The sequence below is a fragment of the Excalfactoria chinensis genome, chromosome 6 (assembly GCF_039878825.1).
Source record: "Excalfactoria chinensis isolate bCotChi1 chromosome 6, bCotChi1.hap2, whole genome shotgun sequence".
Classification (NCBI taxonomy): Eukaryota; Metazoa; Chordata; class Aves; order Galliformes; family Phasianidae; genus Excalfactoria; species Excalfactoria chinensis.
This window is the reverse complement of record NC_092830.1, coordinates 33,071,309-33,090,742: the sequence shown is the minus strand read 5'-3', so window position 1 is coordinate 33,090,742 and position 19,434 is coordinate 33,071,309. Positions and strand designations below refer to the sequence as shown.

General features: G+C 42.1%; 2 protein-coding genes and 1 long non-coding RNA gene across 4 annotated transcripts in view; 2 read left to right on the top strand and 1 right to left on the bottom strand.

The window, feature by feature from the left end:
* The window catches only part of INPP5F (inositol polyphosphate-5-phosphatase F), a 39,106-nt gene extending 38,175 nt beyond the window's left edge, over positions 1–931 (bottom strand). Inside the window, exon 1 of the mRNA XM_072339944.1 lies at positions 676–931. Within this exon, the coding sequence (XP_072196045.1) occupies positions 676–772 (97 nt within the window). The 5' untranslated portion in view covers positions 773–931. The remainder of the gene's footprint in view (positions 1–675) is intronic.
* The window catches only part of TIAL1 (TIA1 cytotoxic granule associated RNA binding protein like 1), a 264,354-nt gene that overhangs the window by 197,255 nt on the left and 47,665 nt on the right, over positions 1–19,434 (top strand). The gene's annotated exons all lie outside the window — the stretch shown is intronic.
* The window catches only part of LOC140253892 (uncharacterized), a 41,799-nt gene continuing 23,334 nt past the window's right edge, over positions 970–19,434 (top strand). The window contains exons 1-4 of one of the 2 annotated variants that reach the window (XR_011904021.1): positions 970–1,241; positions 1,462–1,646; positions 10,350–10,409; positions 13,028–15,205. This is a non-coding gene — a long non-coding RNA (uncharacterized lncRNA). Of the gene's footprint in view, positions 1,242–1,461; positions 1,647–10,349; positions 10,410–13,027; positions 15,206–19,434 lie in introns of those variants that run through there. The other variant, XR_011904022.1, reaches the window with a different exon arrangement.

Below are 19,434 nucleotides of genomic sequence, written 5' to 3'. Positions count from 1 at the left end.
TTAGGCTATTTTCAGCCTTTAAACAGGTGACCTACGGTCCCCTACATCTAATCAGCTATGTGTGTTCCTTAAACCAAGCGCACTCCTCACTTCACACTCCGTAACAACCACGAGGTACCACCGCCCAGCGCTGCTCCGGTACCTCCGCTGACATAACTCTGTGCCTACAACTTCTGCTCTCTCTGCCTCAGCGCAGCCTGAGCCCGACCGCGGCTGGGTTACAGAGTCGCTAGAAACGTTCGTGAGCCATTTACAGGAGCGGCTGTACCGGTCCAGTTGCTCCTAGAAAAGTGCAGAACACCCCTTGCGAGGACACAGCACCGTCAGGCACCACTTACATAAGGCTGACGCCAACACAAGATGGCCATTGGATTTAGTGATGCTCGGGGGGTGACCAGAGGTACCTCAGCACCAAAGGTCTCGGGTTAAGCGAGCGGACCGTGGCGCCGCGCGGCCGAGGATCGGACCCGAGAGCGGCACCGCTCAGTCCCCACCGCGCAGCAGCCCGGCCCCACGCCGCCCCCTCCTCCCCTCAGCGCCCCGCCGCCATTCCCAGCGCTCCCCTCAGCGACCCCCCCCCGCCCTCCGCTGCCATCTTCCCTCACCGCCCCCGACCGCCGGCACCCAGCCGGGACCCAGCCGGCCCGCCGCCCGCCCTCTCCTCGCCGCACCCACCGGCTCTCAGCTGCAGGCTGCCGTCCCTTCGGCTGCACCACAGCGCCCGCTCCCCGCTCTGCAGGATGTAGTGGTCCTTGGCTTGGAACAGCTCCATCCTCGCACCGCCGCCGCCCTCCTTCACCGTTCCCGTGGATGGGGAGCAGAGGGAGAAGCGCGCTCCCGAGCCGGGCACGCGCGCCGACCCACACAGACCCCACCGGGTCGCAACGCCTCCGCTCCGGCTCGGGGCGCTTCCTCAGGCGGCCGCGATCGCGGGTTCCGGCCCCAGCGCCGCACGTGACCGTGCCCAGCAGCGCCGCCCCGCGCTCTTAAAGCCGCAGCGCTTCTCCCGCTCTCCCGCCCGCGGTGGGTTTTCGCGCCCGCCCGCTGCTCGTAACGCCCCTCAGCGCAGCCGGAGCGGTGCGGGACGCGGCCCCGTGAGAGGCTGCGGGAAGGGGTTTGCCTTCAGCGGAGCGGTATTCTCGACGCCAACGCCGAACGGGAGTTAGCTGTGAAGCCGAGGGAACGCTGCGACCCGGCCCCGGTGCGAACCCTGAGTGAGGGGCGCTGAGCGGGAGAGCCCGGTACGATCCCTGAGGGCCCCCGCTGAGGTGGGGGTGTCCATCGGTGGCAGCCCCTGAGGGGTCGAGGCTGTTAGCTTTCCCTAATGGAGTCGTTAGTTGGAGATGGGCAGGGGCTGGTGGGGCTCTCAGAGCCACAGCACAGGCTTCCTTGTGATGTTGAGTGCTTTGGATCGACGTGCTCCCCCTGACACCAGGGTAACTGTGACTCTCTCCTGTCCAGGCAGCACTGATGGCTGTGTGGCGGTGCCAGAACCCCTCAGCAGAACCCCCAGAGGTGAGCTGTGCGGAGGCTGGAGCCCTGCTCCCCATAACAGCATTGCCAAGAGCATCCCACCATGCGTGCAGCCGTTTAGGAGCAGCTGGGTGTGTTGAAAGACCATCTTCAAGGTGCCTTGAAAACTAATGGTGCGTGTAAGTAGTTTCACACGGTGCTAGAAAGACAATTTTCTCGTCTTGTTTTTATCTCCGTCTACCTTTCTTTCTTAAGAGAGTGATATCTCCAATGCTCCTCTCCAACTTTGTGTTCTGTCTATGATTTTTCTTATAATGTCAGATCCCTAATTGGTTTTGATTTGCTTTTTAAGCACACTTATAGAGGAGTGGTATGAAGGAGTCAAACTCCATTTGATTTGGTAATGGGTGCCTCTACGTGTCAGTGTTCTCCCCGGGGCAGGGATGCAGAAGAACACACTCTCCTTTCTTGACTACGGATCCTCGTATTGGAAATGCTGTGTGAATGCCCTGCAGCTCCCAGTGTATCCTGTCACATTCCTGCATGTAGCAGTCAACGACGCTAGCTGAGTTATGCCAGTAATTCAGGTCACTCCTGCAGGTGCTACGCAAGAGAAGAGCTTAAATAGCTTCTCAGCATTTCAGTGTATCTCTTTTGAATTATTTCATTCTCGGCGTTCCCATAAGCACAATGTCATGTACTTACAAAGGCATATCAAACACACACAGAAAGGCAATAAAGGGATGGATCAATCCATAGATCTAATACTGAAAGATTTCCTTTGAGGAATTATGTTTAAAACTGTGCATTTAAGTAAGCACAAGCAACCAGAGCTTCCTCTTAGCATTGCCATACATGCCTGTATCCACAGGGACTGATTATTCAGCTTTCAAATGCAGATTACTGTACCGCTTTCCTCTTATTTCATTAAATTCTAGCAGCACAGTGGAAAAAGCTACTTTGTGCAGGAAGTGGTATACTTGAATTGCACTAGTGTAATTCTTACATGGGATTATTGTTCAGATTAATTGTTCCATCAGGAGGTGAAGCTTTCTGAAATAACTTTCGGATGCATCTCACATTCCAACAGACATATAAAAATTAGATGTATGTTTTATGACCTACAGTGAAGGCAAATGGGAATAGTCAAGCTTATTAGATTGTTTCATCATTGTAGGCCATAGAAAGTTGCTGGGAGGAAAAGATGGCCTTCTTCTAAGCTCCATTTAAAAATAAAAAAAGCTGATGTCATGTTTAGTATTACTTTGTCTCCTACATATTCATTTATAGATAAGCCAGCATTGGAAAAAGTCCTACCAAGAAGGATCACTACTGTGACACACACATTAAAGTTATGGGAGAAGGCAACAACTGATGAAAAAAATGAAGCTCTTCTGATTTTCTGCAGGCAGTCTTTAGTCTGACCAATGATTCCCAGGATCTTCCTGAATGATGCAAGTGGGCAGGGTTTAGGAAACAATAATGGTTCTGTACAACATTGCTTTAAAAATAAATGCTTCCATCAGATAGGAAAAACTGGAGTAACAACTGGAAAAAAGAATGGCTAAGTATAGCAAAATCTGCACTGCATCAGAGTGCAGAAAGAAGGTTGTAAGTATCAGCATGCCTTTTTGTTTGTTGATTAGAATTGAAATTACATCGTGGAGATAAATAGGAAAAGGATGAGGAAGTGAAGGAAGGCAAGCAGACAACAAGGTTCTTAGTAACAGATGGATGCAGACAGCTTTCCTAGCAGAACACCATAGTGCTGTTTTGTTTTAATTGCAAATGATATACTTCATGGTGCAGCAAAACAAAGCCTTGCCCAAGAAAAGAAGGTATTGTAAAACTTCAAGCTGAACGAATAGATTGAAGAGCTAACTCGCTCAGGGAAACAGAATATGTCCAAATGCAAAGTTCTTGGTCTGTGAAGAAAGCTGCTTCTTTCAGCTTTAGCTACATAAAGAGGAAAAGGTGAGGAGCTGCAATAACCTCTGGTTTTCCAAATGCTCTGCTCAGTAGAATCCTTTTTGCAGCTTCTGCTACAGAGAACTCACCCCGTGACCTTGCAAAGAGGGACAGCAGTTCAGTAAGATAATGAGTCACAGGCAGCGGGCATCTTAGTGGCAATAGCTGCAGCATTCCCGGCATTCTGTTTCACTGAGAAATGTGTGATGCCTTAAGGAAAAAAAAAGATCTGAAGGCGATTTGGGGCTGAGATTCGCTCAGATAAACGATGAGGCAGATATGTTAGAATTTAACTCTCAGTAGGTAGAGGGATCTCTTTAAGCTGTCAGCTGTACACACCTGCCTACCTGAAACAGGCTGTTGTTCTTTTCTACGCAGTGCAAGTAGATTTCATATTGAATTTCACCATTCCCTCCTTTCATTGTGTAAATATAAACATTTCAGTTTTACGTATGCTTTGAATTAATTTTCTGGGAAACCCATGAAGACTTTCAACTGAGATGGTTAATTTTGCTCTGTGAGAACAACTGGCAATCAGTTTTAAAGTGACGAGAAGAAATATGTCCTGCCCCCTGCTGTGCACTCCACTCCATCCGTTAAAGAGTGGCTCCTTGAGCAGTTGTTTTGTTGTTTATCACACCAGAGGAGAGTGGGACTCTTCAGCTGGGACATGGGACCAGCAGCTGAGGGCAGAGCTTTCCAGAATGAGTCTGTTCTGTCAGTGGCAGATCCATGTCAGGAGTTTCCCTCCCCTGCTAGAGATTTCTACTTGCCCTTTGTCATGCCAAATCATGCATTCAGTCTGGACACACTATAGCTTGGAGGAAAGCAGCCTCTGCTGACAGTGGGGGTGGACTACTGGGGAGGTAAGCCTCTTTAGCTCACAAAAAGAGATACCAATTATTATTATTCAGCTACAAAGCATTAAACAGCATTATTTTAAAACCATGCTTTTAAGTGATTGCTTTCTGTATGACACAGCATTGCTCCATTAGTATTTTACTCATGAACATCTATTAGTTATTCTAAAAACATGGTACTAAAGGACATTCAGAACTGAGAAATTTCCTTATTAGATGTCAGCATTCAAGACCCAGACAAGTGCTTGATTTTGAAGGGCACTGAACATCCAGACTAGAAAAGCATTTAATTTATGCTTGACGTTGAATGTCTAAGTGAAACATTTTTCATGAGACATTAGCAGATTTAAGGTGAGCACTGACTTCAGAGCTTCTGTACTTTAGGAACTAAACATCTCGAAGGGCTGAAAGATAACCTTTTACTTTTGCTGCCTTCTCTTTCTGAACAGTTTGCACTATCATTTGATAAACATCACTGCAGTTTACAACAGCATCACTGTTCTACATGCATTTTCTGAGTAGTTGGTGTTGTAGTGCAATGCACAGAGCTGCTGTTAAAATAATTCCGAGCTCCTTGCAGAAATTCAAGGACAGACTTGGCTTTGCCCTTGTTCACCATTTGGTTAGGGCATTTTGAGCCCGTGGGGAGTTTTCTGTTTACATTCAGTGTGTTTTCCTGAGATTCATAGAAGGGCAGTGTTTTCATAAGCCTTGTCAGCTTCACTTAGCAAGAATGAAAAAAAGAGAAGGAACTTTGTATTTGCATTTTTGCAGTTCATTGACAATAGCTAATGGGAAGGAAATGTGTGGGCTGGCAATTAGTTCTGCACTCTCACTCTCAGTATTACCCGATTGCCCACAGTTTGGTTTCGTGTTTAAATGTTGATTAATGGGAAGTGATCTGATTTGGCAACAGTCCATACTTGAAAGTACAACTGACTGAATAGTTGATATCAATGTGCAGCTCTAGAGTGTAACATGAGGATTTTTACTTATAAATCCCCACGATTAAGAAGTGGTGGAACACTTTTGTGGTAGGGGAAACATGCTCTTGGTGGCTTTCAGGTGAGCATCAGAGAAATCATCTTTAGCTTTCACTGTGCCAATAACAGTATTTGAAACAGTTCTACTTACCTGTACTGTCTTATTCAGCTCATGCTTTTCTTGCTATCAGATACCAGTTCATAGATGAAGTTGGTGGAAGTTATATAGTAAACATATTTACTGCTTTCCTTTGGAATGACAAGTTGAGCTGTCACTTATTTAGCTATCTGACAACATGGAAAGTAATTTTTACTACTCTATTATTTATTTAAGGTATATTCCATCTAGTTATTTACAGAACTGTCAAGTGCTGTGATAAAGTTCACTGTTAGACACATAAGCATGAAAGGCTTTAAAGCAGATTCTCGGAAAAGGCCTCAGCCTTTTCTGTGCCATCACAGGATTACAGACCTCTCTTAGCAGTGGATTCATGCTTTGCTTTGGTCATCTTCTTGATTCCCAAGCAGTTATAGAAGCCTTTCTTATTTCACTTCATACTCTTTGCCAATTTTCAATCTAATGGCATTTTGTTTTTCCTACTTTCATCCTTGTGTTCCCAGGCAATGCATCTGTAGTCCACATGCATTTGGATTTTCCATATGCTCCCTTTTTGCATTGGAGGCTGGTTATGTGTTCCCCATTCAGTCCAGCTGGCCTCTTGTTACACCTGCTGGTTTTCTTGCAAGATATTTGTTTGCAGACAAGACAAACTGGTTTGCCTGTGTCTTTGACATATTCCTTTTAATAGAGTAGTATGAATAATAAGTCCATGTTGCTGTGCTCTTACTATCTTCAATCACATCCATGGATGAGTACTTCTGCAATATCACAGTCAGTCTTTAATTTGCCTAATTCTTAATCACAGGTTGACTAAGTTGATATGGCAGCTCCCCAGCTGTGTGAGATGGTTAAGAGACTGCAATGCAAGAGGGTGACTTCCTGATTCAGAAGTATATTCAAAATGGCATTTCTGTACTTTCTGGATAGGTTTACTCTGCGTTGAGATGGAACCTTCTTGGAACAAAAGTAACACAGTAGGCACTTCTGATTGGCAACTTACAGCAGATAAACAGAAGCTTGTGACAGCCAGCAATTGGCACCAGAACACTTCAGAAGTACCTACAGACATCATCTTAGTACTAAGTACTCTGGGGAAAAAAACTTATTATTACAGTGGTTTTGTATTTTTCTGTCATAACAAAAATACCTATTAACTTCTTACAACAAAATGAGAATTCCTCAAAACCAGGGAAAGAAGTTTAGCATAAAAATATTTGTATTTATGTCTAACTTCTCACAGGAATAACTTTTCCATATGGCAGTTGGAGTTGTTATCTCCAAAGGGAGAAAGATTATGGCATTTCCTCCTTCCCTGTGGAAGTGACTTATTTACTAGTGGGAATATTTCCATTGAGCCTTACTCAGCACACAGGAAAACAATAAAGTTTTCCTTTCAAAACTATGTGTATGTGATCAACATCTGCAATATATTTCATGGTTTATGGATAATACGTTGATTTCCCTCTTGCACTTACTGTTAAGATCAAATCAGTGATACTGTGTGCAAAAATAAAGGGGAATTTATTTCTTTCTTTATTTTTTTAGGGCCTATGGTTACTTTCTTTCATTTCATTCTATAATTGCAAATTCCACTTGTGATCTACCAAGCAAGTACAGTCATGCATGAAAGGATTCTTTATATTGTTGTTGGTCCACCTCAGTAAGTCAAGATATTATTTATAGTATATCAAGACCGTGTTTAATTCATAACTTTTTTTTCAAATTAAATGACAGGGCGCTCTTTGCCACCACCATAATAAAACTCACAGCTTAATTTCAGCCAATTCTGCTTGTTTTTCCTAATCTGATAACATAGATGTACTGCTTTGCTGCTGGTTTCACAAGTGTACTTAGTGGGCTATTTCAGACTCAAGAAGTGCTTTGCTAAATAGGTTCTATATTTCATTGCACAGCTCCATGTGTCTTTTCATTTATAAAGGGCTGAGTGAGCACTAATCCCATTGTCCAGATGCATCAAGGACATCTGCACAATTCTAGACCTACGTACCCCAATCCTTTGACAGGAAGAATTTTCAGTGTAGGTGTTTCTTCAGATGCTTCCTCACAACCATATGGGTTTTTATTAAGGTAGTGTGGCTTCTGTGGAAGGGTTTCAGAGACAGTATTGTCCTGATCATGCTTCTATTTGTGAAACAGTGTTCAACTCAGTGTCTTGGAAGGGTAAAATATGTTTAATAGAACGCAGGATGGAAGTCTATAGGCAGTTTGTTGAAGAGATATTCAGTAAAATTAAAATGTTAATGTTTTCTGAAAGCAGATTAGGAGGTTTACTACCTTTTGGAAGAGCTTGCTTTCATTTTTACTTTTCAAATTGGGCTGCTTTTTCAAAAGCAAAATAGTTCATGTTTCTGAACTTCTCGCAAGGACAAAAAGCAAAGCTATAGGACAAATGGAGCTCCTGTCTTTTAATAAGAAAAAAGAGAGAGCAGGAAAAAGTCCAGAAGAACTTCTCAAAGTTTTGACACATTGTGACATTCACCAACAGCAGTGCTAAAACCAGCTTAAATAATCATTTCCTCCTTCCCAGCTGTATGTTTCTATTCCTGTACCACGCCTGCATTGTATAGCCACAAGCATTTGTGCAGCATACTGTGAACTGAAATCAGGGAACTAATGCAGCTGCTGAATAACCTACTAAAGTATTGCTTATGAAACCAGGCTCCAAGTGACCCTAACCAGAGTAACAGTAAATTTACAGGGCCCATACTGAACAGAAGTGGATTTACTTTAGTGTTGCTTGTTTACTTTTGAACTGCCAAGAAGCAAAAAATCAGATCACAACTGTGATACAAATACAGTGGTACCAAACATGTCTACTTCGGCAAGCAGTGTAGTAAAATAGGAGAGGATATGGAGAACAAAACAGCTGGTGCTGGGGAACCAGTTTCTGCATTATGCATGTTCCAACAGCTTTATTTGAGACCAACCTGGCTTTGCCCTACAGACCTGTAATGCTATAATGCAACAGAAAGCACAGCAATGAAAGCAGGGTAGCAATGTCCTAGGCTGCAGCAAGCAAGAATTAGCCCAAACATAGCAGCTGTGGATAGAGAAACAAAAGAAAGAACCAGTTTACCCTTTGGAAGGCCTTAGATAGGTAAGGATCTCCAACAAGATTCCCTTATCTCTACTGCCAGCCCTTAAATGAGGTCTGGGAAGGGGTGGATCCTGTCTCCAGCCATTCTGGTCACTCAGCTGCACTGTGTGTACCTGGGCTCCCCTGGGTTGGCCCTGCCTTCCCACCAGGTAGTGGTCAGTCACTGCTTCAGGCTGTAACTTAGCATTTCTACTACAAGAGCCCTTAGAAACCAGAACAGATTAGAGGTAGTTCTGAAGTGCAACTTTTGGTTTTAACTTTCTGCAATACAGTTTGTGTGCTCTTCCACGTTTAGAGCAGTAGAGGCCTGTAATGAGACACAAAGAATGCCATCCCAAGTTCCTTTTCTACTGACATAATTCATCACCTTTCTGAATGATATAAGCTGGAATGGTAAGAGGAGTCTTCTGAAAGTCTTCTTGTATCTAAACCAGGTTCCTAGCACAGCTAAGCTGCAGAATAGGTGTTTATTTCTAATACTGCTATTATAATTAATCTAGCAGACATGTAAAGTCACAATAAATCTCTTAGCTTACCTCAATGCACAAACCCAGTGTTCTCCAATAGAACCCATGTTTACAGAACCTTGACCTCTATGTAGAGATGCATTTATATTGCAGGGATGTCCATCTGTATGTAAGAAAGGAATAGGGATGTGTAAAGTGCTAAGAATGACACTGAATCCTTTTCCTGTGAGAGCAGAATCTTTTGCTGCTAGGCGGTAATTTAGGTCAAAAATGCTATCAACTTTTCCTTCATCTGTGACTTGTGGATATAAAAAGGCACGTATGGAATTTGCAAAGCTCAAGCACTTGCTGTACAGTCAAGCACCATATTGGTAATTACGATTCTTACGACTCTCAAAGGGCTACACCAGAAGATTAAAATAACTTTATTTTCCTGAGAGATTAAATGTTCTATACTTAAGTAACTAGGATAGTTGATCATTGCTGTAAAGAAGCTGATAGTGTTTATTGCTGGCTTTGCATTTCCTGTGTAATGATATGTAGGTCATTGTAAAACCTGGGGAAGATGGACATGAGACTGAAAAAGAGGGCTGAAAGTCATAAAATCTTTGCCTAGCCTTGGATAAAAAGCTTCTCTTCCTTTTACATACATAACTAAATATAATATTTCTATAATGTACTGTGGTGCTATATACGACTTCTCTGATATGTGTAAAATATTTTAATATGTTGGTGTGGAAGAGATTACAGTCATACCAATGTGCATATAAATGAAAGCTCTCTGTTTTATGGAAATAATAGGGGGGAAAAAAATGTAAGACTGTGCCTTAGACAAACGTGGGAAGTCGTGTATTGCCTTTGCTGTCAGCTGAGTTTTGCGTTTTTGAAGGGAAATGGCAATGAGAAGCCAAGATGAAATCAGTGCTTCATGTAACACCTGGCAATTACTAGTTTATTTTTCACTTTGTTTGACATTTTAGTTATGTTTCAACATATGTATTTGTGCAATATATATATGCTGTGTATCTATAATAGCTTTACCCTCTAATTCTGTGACTCCATGTGATAAATCAGAGAGCGATGGTGCTGTGATTGATATGTAGCTACACAGATGACTCAGCTTTACCAGAAGATATTTCTGAGAAAAGTCCAAAGCCTGAAAACTGTTCTATGTCCTAGAAGCTAATTATAAAGAATGAACTATGTCTTTGGGGGGAAAAAAAGAGATGCAAATAATTGCAAGGCATCCTTTCAGTTATGAATGCACCATAGGCTTGCCATTCTCACTGTAGGAAGAAACAGAACTATTTCTGAGCTATTACTGAAGGGAAAATTTACAAGTGTGTGTTATAATTTCAGGAGTCTGCATTATGTCATCAGTCTGGTAGGATCGGGTGGAGACGTGACGGCCTCGGAATGGTAAGTACTGACCTTTGGACACTGACAGGATGAGCAAGGCTCCATAAAGCAGGGAATGTATTTGGGCTTCTAAATTACCGTGATTCTCCAATATTTGAAAGATCGGTGGAAGGTTACAACTGTATGGATAATAGTGAATCTGCACCACCTTAAGACTTAAAATAAAGGCAAAGAAGACTTTGAGAATTTTAGATCAAATTGCCTCGTTCCTTAAATGAAAAAAATAGAAGGAAAATAATCGAAATATCTACTTTCAGATACTTGCAAGATGATGAAGTGTTATGAAACTGTTAACAGTGTTGAATCAATACCCATTTGAAAGTCTAGCAGTCCTGGGCAGATAGAGTAAATCTTGGCTTAATATGACCTGTGATCTTGCCTCTCATGCTCTTCCCATAGTTATCCAGGGAAATGCAGTCCAGTCAGGACACCTCCACAGCCCCAAATAGTTGGGAAGTTTCTCCTGTAGAGTGGTTCCTAAGGGCTGACTGTCACCCGATACTACAGAGCACAGACATCCTTGGCAGAATGAGAACTGGCCACAGGGTTGTGGTTATAATTAGAGACTTGTTATTACAAATTTAGTAATCAACATAGCTTGTAATCTACAATTTCTAGGGCCTAACATAGCTTACAGTTGCACGGAATGTCTAGAATTTCCAGTTATGTGCACTTTCCAGTTACCTAAACCCTCTGTAGATCTGGTCAAATTCTAAACAGCCAGCACATAATACAGTAATCACTAGCTAGACTCAGGCTTTAAGAAGATCACAGGTCAAAGGCTTGCTCAGTCCTCAGAAGACTGCAACAGGGAAGGCGTTGCTGGCCACTGAAGGATCTCAGGTCTTGCTGTCCAGCAGCAGCACTGATCAGAGTCTCACTCAGGGTTTGCTGCTATTTTATAGTGCATTTTATAGAGTGTTATAGGTACTAGTACTAAACTCACAAGCTTGGTACTATTCTGTATCTTTATTGATGGCCCAAATCATGAAATAGCCAGTGTGTTTAGTAAATATCAGGCTAGGATGGTTCAAAAGCCCACTAGGTATCAGGATTCCATTATGATATTATTGTGCCAAGCTGAAGAAATGTTCTCAAATGCATGAAATGGCAGGCAAAAGAAAATGTTTCTGGCTATGAATACAAGCTGAAGAACAGCTGGTTAATCAGGAGTTTTGGGGTAATCCTAGATCACAAACTGATGAACCAACCAGTAGGAAAAAGGAAAAAAATCCAGTTATGCTAAGATGAATACACAGGAGCATTACACATAAGACCTATGCAGTAATCCCTTTGCTCCACTGCTAGTAAGGCCTCAGTGAGAATACTATATTGTTTGATGCTATCATTTCAATAATTACATGAATTCACTGAAAATAGGCCAAAGGATAATCTGAATTTTAGCAGATGTGATTCATGATTTGAAGAACTGCAGTTCTTTGGAGATGTATGGGAAAGAGGAAAACAGTCTTGAAATATACAAACAGTGCTGGAAAGATAACACGAATAGCTGTCTTCATTGTCCTCTGTCACTGAATCATATAAAGCCTGAGGCCAAAAGGCCCTGGTGGTCCAACCCTTTGCTCAGAACAGGGTCAGCTATCGCAGGCTGCCCAGGAGCATGTCCAGTGGAGTTCTGAGTATCTCCAAAAATGGGATCTCCACAGCCTGCCTTGGCAAGCTGGGCCAGTCTTTGTCCACTCTCACAATGAAAAAGAGTTTTCTTATCTTTATGTAGAATTCCTTGTATTTCAGTGTATGCCCTCTTGTCCTGTCACGCTGAGAAGAGTCTGGATCTGACTTCTTTCCTCCCTCCCACCAGTCACATAAACACATTGATAAGGTCATTCTGGAGCCTTTTGGTTTTGGTTTTGTTTCTGTGTTTGTTTGGTTATTTTTCCTTTGAGGCTAAACAATCCCATCTTTTATGCCCTATAAGAAATAATGAGTAGAATTGCAGGAAAAAATGAGTGAGATTAGACAGAAAGTCAGATTCTGGATAGATAAGCATGGGAATAGACTGCTCACTGCAATGAGCTGAGCTTGCACACACCACTGCTGGATTTTATGAACAGCTAAAACAGGTTGAAATATGAGATTTCTGAGCCCAACTGGTGCATTATGCATTCAGCTGTTCTGTTGGCTGGTTTGATTCGCCTGGAGCCTCTATGTTAATTACAATGACAAAGATAAAACTGGCCAGCAATCTTAAAAAAAGATGCTACTACCCTACCTTTAATCAAACACAGGCACGTGCCATTTAACAGCACCAGCTGTGGGCAAAGGTTCAATTCTTAGCTGGAGCAGCCATTTATCCTTTGGTTTTGTTCAGTCTGTTTGGACTCAGCTCAGGAAAGATAAAATAGAAAGCAGTCATTCCTGTTGTAAAAGGCTTCTGAAAGGACTGGGATGAAAATAAATGTTTGCATGCCATAAGAAGGGCTAAGAGGAACATTACTTGCTTTGCAGTAGAAATGCAGACCCCAGCGCTGTGCTCATTTCATGAGGGGATTTTTTCATTGTGTAAAAATGCGAAGTTAGAATAAGAACCTGTTTCTTAGGGCCGCAGTGAACGTGAATGAAAGCACAGAAATTCAGCTTTCTCATTCCTTTCATAGAAGTTTTTCTGCCTCCGCACGCATCGCTGCGGTCTCAGCGCTGAGCGCAGCCCTCACCGCGCAGTGCGCTCGGTGCTCCGGCAAGGTCCCTTTCAACCGAACCGGCTTCTATTCCGTTCCGTTCCGGGCTCGCCCGCGGCTCCCAATCGCCCCCTACCGGCCGCCTCCTGCCGCTCTCTTCCCGGAGCGGCGTGGTGAAGGTTTGGTGGCGTCACGCATAGAGCTACGGCGGCAGTCGGCTGGAGCGAGCAAAGTCCGTGTTTTCCAAGTGCAGTAATGCAGCTGCTTCGGCTGCTCCTGAGGAACGTAATTCCGCGACGCTGTAAAATCGCGTTAATAGTGCCGCAATAGCACGTTTTCTTGGTGTGACTCTTGGCTGTATGATGAAAGTTAAATTATCGTCCGTCGACATCACGAGTTTCTTCCACTGACTGGATTTTGCTGGGAATAAGGTTGGTGGGAAGCTTATTTCTAGATTCAATACTAAGTAACTTCAGCTTTTAAATCTGGAAGTTTCTTCGAGCCTGGATCTGTTGAGTGCCTGCTGCACGTAGCCCACCCCTGTTGTGTGCTGAAGTGAACAGATATGAACTCACACAGAAGTTGGGCCGTTCTTCCTCTACCATTTACACAAATACTTTCACTTCTGTTCCAACTCCTCACAACTTCGGCTGTGCAGTCCTTCAGACAGAAAGTACAACAAGGAAAATCCTAAGCACAAAAAACTCCTTGGCTTTCCTGCCCCCGAGGGAGAGGAACATTACAGAAGAATGCATCAGGAGTGGACAACTAGCAAATGAGGCTCTGCTTGGATCCCATCTGAAAACAGCTATCAGTATCATATGGAGCTTGAAACGTGCCATGTACAAGTAGGGTTCTAAAAGACTCATTTGGAAGCCAGCTCTGAAAGCATCCTGTTTTGGTTTGGTTTTTTTAATGTTGAATGTTTCTAAGTTGTGTGTTTTAACTGGAACTGCAGGAACCCAATGCTTCCAATCGCATGCAAACCTGCCCTAATCTGACACCTATTGTGAGCTTAAAAAAATATCAGAGCAATGTAGGCTTCTAGCAGAGCCTGCCACCAAAGCGTGGAAACATCCTGCCAACGTGTTTGCTCACTGCTGTAATGAACACATGCAAGATTAGAAAGTTTGTTTAGGTATTACTGGGAACCTTTTTCCATCACAGTCCTTTCAGCTGTTTCACAAGGACTGAGCAGGAAATTCAGCCTTTGGGCTCATGCATAAGGTACGTGTAATGGTGAGGGAAGACAGCAGCGCCAAGCTGTAACCCAAGGAGCTGCTTAGTGAGTGCATTGTGGGTCACTACCAGACTAAGGTACAGGAACTTGCAATGACATGAACAACAGAGGGAAATAAGAGTCACAGCCTAAATTGGCTCTTTTGTCAGTGTCATGTAATGTGCTTGGGATAGTTTGTATGGCTCAACTGCAATATAACCGCAATCAAGAAATGAGTATGTAGACTTAAGGTGGGTTGGGATGGCTGTAACATAAATCTGAGGCAGGGGAGGAGCTGCAGCCCAGTGATGCAGAGAGTCAATTTCTCTGCTCTATAAAACACATCCTGTGATTTCCTACTCACGTATTGCTTCTTAGTGTAGTCAAGCACAAACTATTTAAGGCAGGGATTCACTGTGCGTGCAATTGTATGTTATGTAATAATAACGATGAGTCTAATTGCTATTGTAAAAAAAAAGAAGTATAATAATAATAATAATAGCTATGATTTCTGCCTTCCAAAGTCGTGCGTATTTTCTTTGAAGTAATCAGGGACTTGTTGCTAGGCAGTTAATATTTCAGGTACCTTAAATATTTTAATGTGTCTATGCCTGCTGTTTCTAGGCACCAATATTTGTTTATGTTATCGTTATACAACCCTTTCTACCTTATATCCTTTGTTCAGTCTAAGCTAATGGATCCATACAGTGAGATTTCAGTCACACAGGTGTTTTTTTTTTTCACAGGTAGCAGATGTACTGCTGAGAATGATAAAATTCCTCTGATGCAGATTTGTTCTTTATCAGGATGTTTTGCACTAATAGCATTTCCTCTTTCTTTGTACAGTCCCCCTCCCAGATGTGTTCTGTCTTCGTGAGGGCTTGGTGTGTAGGCATGTAGTAATTTTAATAAAGCTTTGAATTTAATGGTTGAGAATCAAGGCTGAAGATCCCCTTTAATTGTAGATGTAAACTAGGAGTTGAAATACTGACTTTTTTGACCAAGATCTAAATTTTTAAGGGAAATTTAAGGGAAATCACATGTAATCTCTGATAAGATAATAGACCAAGAGAAACAACAAGACTTCATGGTAGCTGGATGGTAATTGAAGAAGGTTGGGGTGAGGTATAAGATCACATCAGAAATTACAGCTTTGAAGGAAGGTCTTGGGGACCAAGTAAGCACTAACAACTACTGAAATATGTAAACAGGGGAATGTGCTGCCACTGCTTCAGTCCTTTGGAAGAATCATAGAAACACAAGGTTGGAAAGGACCTACAAGATCATCTAGTCCAACTGTCCTCCCATTACCATTGCTCCCACAGCTACTAAACCAGATCTTGTAGCTCCTCCTCCTCCAGACAGAAGTGAAAACCTCAAATCTTTTTGGCAGCTCAGCAACACTGCTTTAGATTTTCCTTGGTTTCATCTCAATTTTATTCAAATAAAATAGAAAAATTCCTGCTGGGTTAAGTGTTCTGACATTCTGAACTTAAGCTCCGAGCTGCGCACTTGGAGAGCCATGAGACACTGTTGGCTCTTTGTATTCTGTGCCTCAGATCCATATGGGCTGCAGAAAATATCCATTATTTGCTTGCCAGCCCTGTGGGAAATACACCTAGAGAGTTATTCCAAACCTTGCTCATTTCTGCAAAGAATAGAAACAGATGAGAACTCAAAGTTCACCAGATGATGAGAGGCAATAAATCAGGGCCTAAAGTAATTCATGTGATGATTTTGCAGGCACAGTCTGTTCATTACCAGGTATCACAGAAAGTTCCATACCACTTTGTTGCTAAATTCAGCATATTTCTTCCATTGTTTTAAAACTAAGATACCCCCCCCACACACACACTCCTTCAGGTGCAATGGATTTAAAATTTGTGAATGCAGCTGAACAGCCCTGCAGACAGATCCTCTGTGCACTGAATGTGTGTAATTGAAGTAACAGCACATCAAAGTTCATTACATTTTCTTGCCAGCTTACCTCATTTCCTAAAAAAAAAATACCATTTCTCCATAGGAGAAACTACTTATTTTTATGTCTCTTCAATCTTAAGCATTCTTTGTGCAGCAAGGCTAATGTGTCTTAGTGTCACCCAATTATCTTTAAGCAAATTATTTGCTATGAGTAAAATAAACAGACTAGTTCATTTGGATCTCCTACACCACTGTGAGATGCTTCTCATAAAAGTAAAAGGCAGAAGTGCCAATAAAATCATTTTATTGATGCTAAAATTATTCAAACTTCATTGATGACAGTATTATGTGTCTGAAGAAACATTTGGATTTTAAATCTTAATGCTTATGTTAAATATAGGAAACCATATTTTTAAGAATGAACACATTGCTTCTATCTGTATTTCTATCTGTGTTCTATCTGTATTCTATCTGTATTCTATCTGTATTCTATCTGTATTCTATCTGTATTCTGCAGCCTGCACGACTGAGCCCAGATTAGCTTTTTCCGAAAGTCTTTTCACCCAAGTGGCCCAAACTGCTGCTGACCGATACTAGCTGTTGTAACAGACCCTAATATTGATCCAATGTTCAATATCTACAGCCAGTAACTTGAAATTTAGTTTCATTAGTTACCTGCATTTTGTTACTAGGACTAAACAGGACCAAAAAGCACAGAAGTTACATCTTAGACTGACCTCTGTCCTGTTCAGTAGATCCATTCCGGCTACCAGAAGCTTTTTATTATTTCAACTATAATTTTAAAAGAACGTCCTGACCCCAACACGATATTCTCGCTAAGGACACTGAGCCAGCCTTCCTAGGCTGGTTTACATTGCTGCTAGAGCACAAGGGAATGACCTGCCTCTATAAACTCTGCCTTGTTGCCTCCCCACCACGTGGGTTAGTGTTTTGCTTGTACACTTTTCCTTCCTCAACTCGTCTGCAAACAGAGCTGACCTAACCTGAAGTTGGAAGTAAAACATATCCCAGATAAGGGACCTGCACCCAATGCCAAAGGAAAGGAATTTGGCACCAAACAAGTACCACGCTTCAGCTCTTGGGGGCTTCTTCCTTGGGGTATGCTATGATTTGGCCATGTGTAAACAGTTAAAACGCTATTTTTATAGGAAACACAATGCCTTCTGCTGTGATGGTTTAAATATAGAGAACAGACCACTACTGGCATTTGAAATATCACTGGATAAGATAATGCAATCAGAAAATAGCCTAAGCTTTTACTGTGATTCTGTGCACAGGCTTCGCATAACCTTGCTACTTTTAAGTGAGCTGAAGCAGTGTCTTTCACTGGCTACAGGATTATTTGCATACAGAATAAATAGCTTCATTTTTTGGTATTGAAAATCTTTGGGTTATTTTCATTTCTGAAAAGGCTATCACAAATGCAGTATTTGTCTTTGAAAACCACATTTCACAGCACACTTTTCTGTCACACTTGAAATGCAATGTCATGCAATGTAATTCAATCATTAGCATTAAAACCTTAATTGCTCTCTGCCTAGGTTTCAAAGCCAAGTTTCCACAGCTCAGGGCAGCTCACACACCAGGTAGTACCCTGGTGCAGAAATGCAAATTTACAAAGGATTCTTTTCCTCTCTGCTAGCTAATCACCTCATTGGCACCGATGCAAGGATGCAAGCAAGCTCTGCAAAAACAGAGAAGGTCAGAAATTAACAGGGACCAGGTGGGAGTCTTCACTGTACCAGTTTCCTCTCTATTCCCTCATCCCCAGCCTGCATGCAAAATGTGCACACTGATGTGTCAAGACAGACATGCTGGGCTGCCTGTAGTTTACTCTTAAGCAACAGAGGAAACAAAGAAAGGCTATGACTCAGAGCAACAGTCTTCCAACTAGGCGGCTCCAGGGCAGCCAGATGTACTTTCCCTTATTAGGACAGATCATGAAACCTTTCTTCATTTTGAGTGGTACCTAATTCTGCAGTATTGCTTACTATAAGAATCATCTCTTATAGAACTGCTGGCAGAAAGTAGCTGTAGCTCTAGCTTTGCTTCTCAAAAAAAGAGGTTTTATTTAAATTTGACTCCACCTACTCTGACCAACTTGAATAGTTTAATATGAATCAGGCTCCATTAGCAGCAGATAACGTGTTTTAAAAGGACAGCACCTGTTCAACTTCCTGTAAATAGCATGTTTTTATGACTGTAATCTAAATTTCCACATTCCCATCTCATCTAATGAGGTGGTTTTGATCTGAACTACTTTAGTGAGCTACTAAGGAAAACCAGGAAGAGATACAGCCTTTTGCCTCCCACAGACTTTGCTTGTATCTTGACTGTAAAAACCATAACCGATTTTCTTGGATTTATGTATTTTAGTTGTATGATGTCAGAGACATGTGTCCTCAGCTGAAATGCAATCCTGCAGGAGGAATGTGTCACTGAAGTGAGTTCATACAAGAATTATGCAGGCAGATGAACTTTCACACCTCTTCTGCTGGAATGCCTGCAGCACTGCTCCAAAAGTTAGAGCAGCCAAACGGTTACAAGACATTGTGTATTTTTACATGGTGTTGACTATCAAAATGAAACTAAAAGAAGCATCAGTGTTCTACCTACAACTAAGCAGGCACCTCACAGTCCATTTGTTATTCAAGAACACTTATTGTTCTGTTAAAATAAGAAGCAGCAGTTTTAGATGACCTGTCCCAACCTCTCCCTTAAAGCAAGGTGTTCAAATGGGTTTAATACTAATTTCCAATTGAACTCCATGATTCAGACTATAACTGCTTTAAGCATCTCTATAATTTCTTCATATGCTGTTAACATAAGCTGTCACGTAAAACGATATTTGATTCATTTAACAAATGAAAGCCAAAGGTAATTTCTGGAGTTTGGTTCAGGCTCCTTCCTCACTTGCAATCATTCTGCTTTCATTTTTCATGGATGAAACCTGAATTATGTTTTATGCTCCTCGATTAAATGCATGTTGCTAATCAATTAAACCAACCACCAAGTCCTGCTTCAAATGTTTATGAAACGAGAAGACTGCCTCTCAATTATGCTATAAATACGTAGTGTCTTTAGCTGGAAATGAATACCAAGCAAAGAGTGTTTGTCTGGAAATTCAGAAGTAGCGCTAATAAAAGTCTAATAGCTTATAGAACAAGTTAAACTACTCTGAAGTAAGTTACTGTAAGACACCAACAAATTACTTTTAACTCCCAGG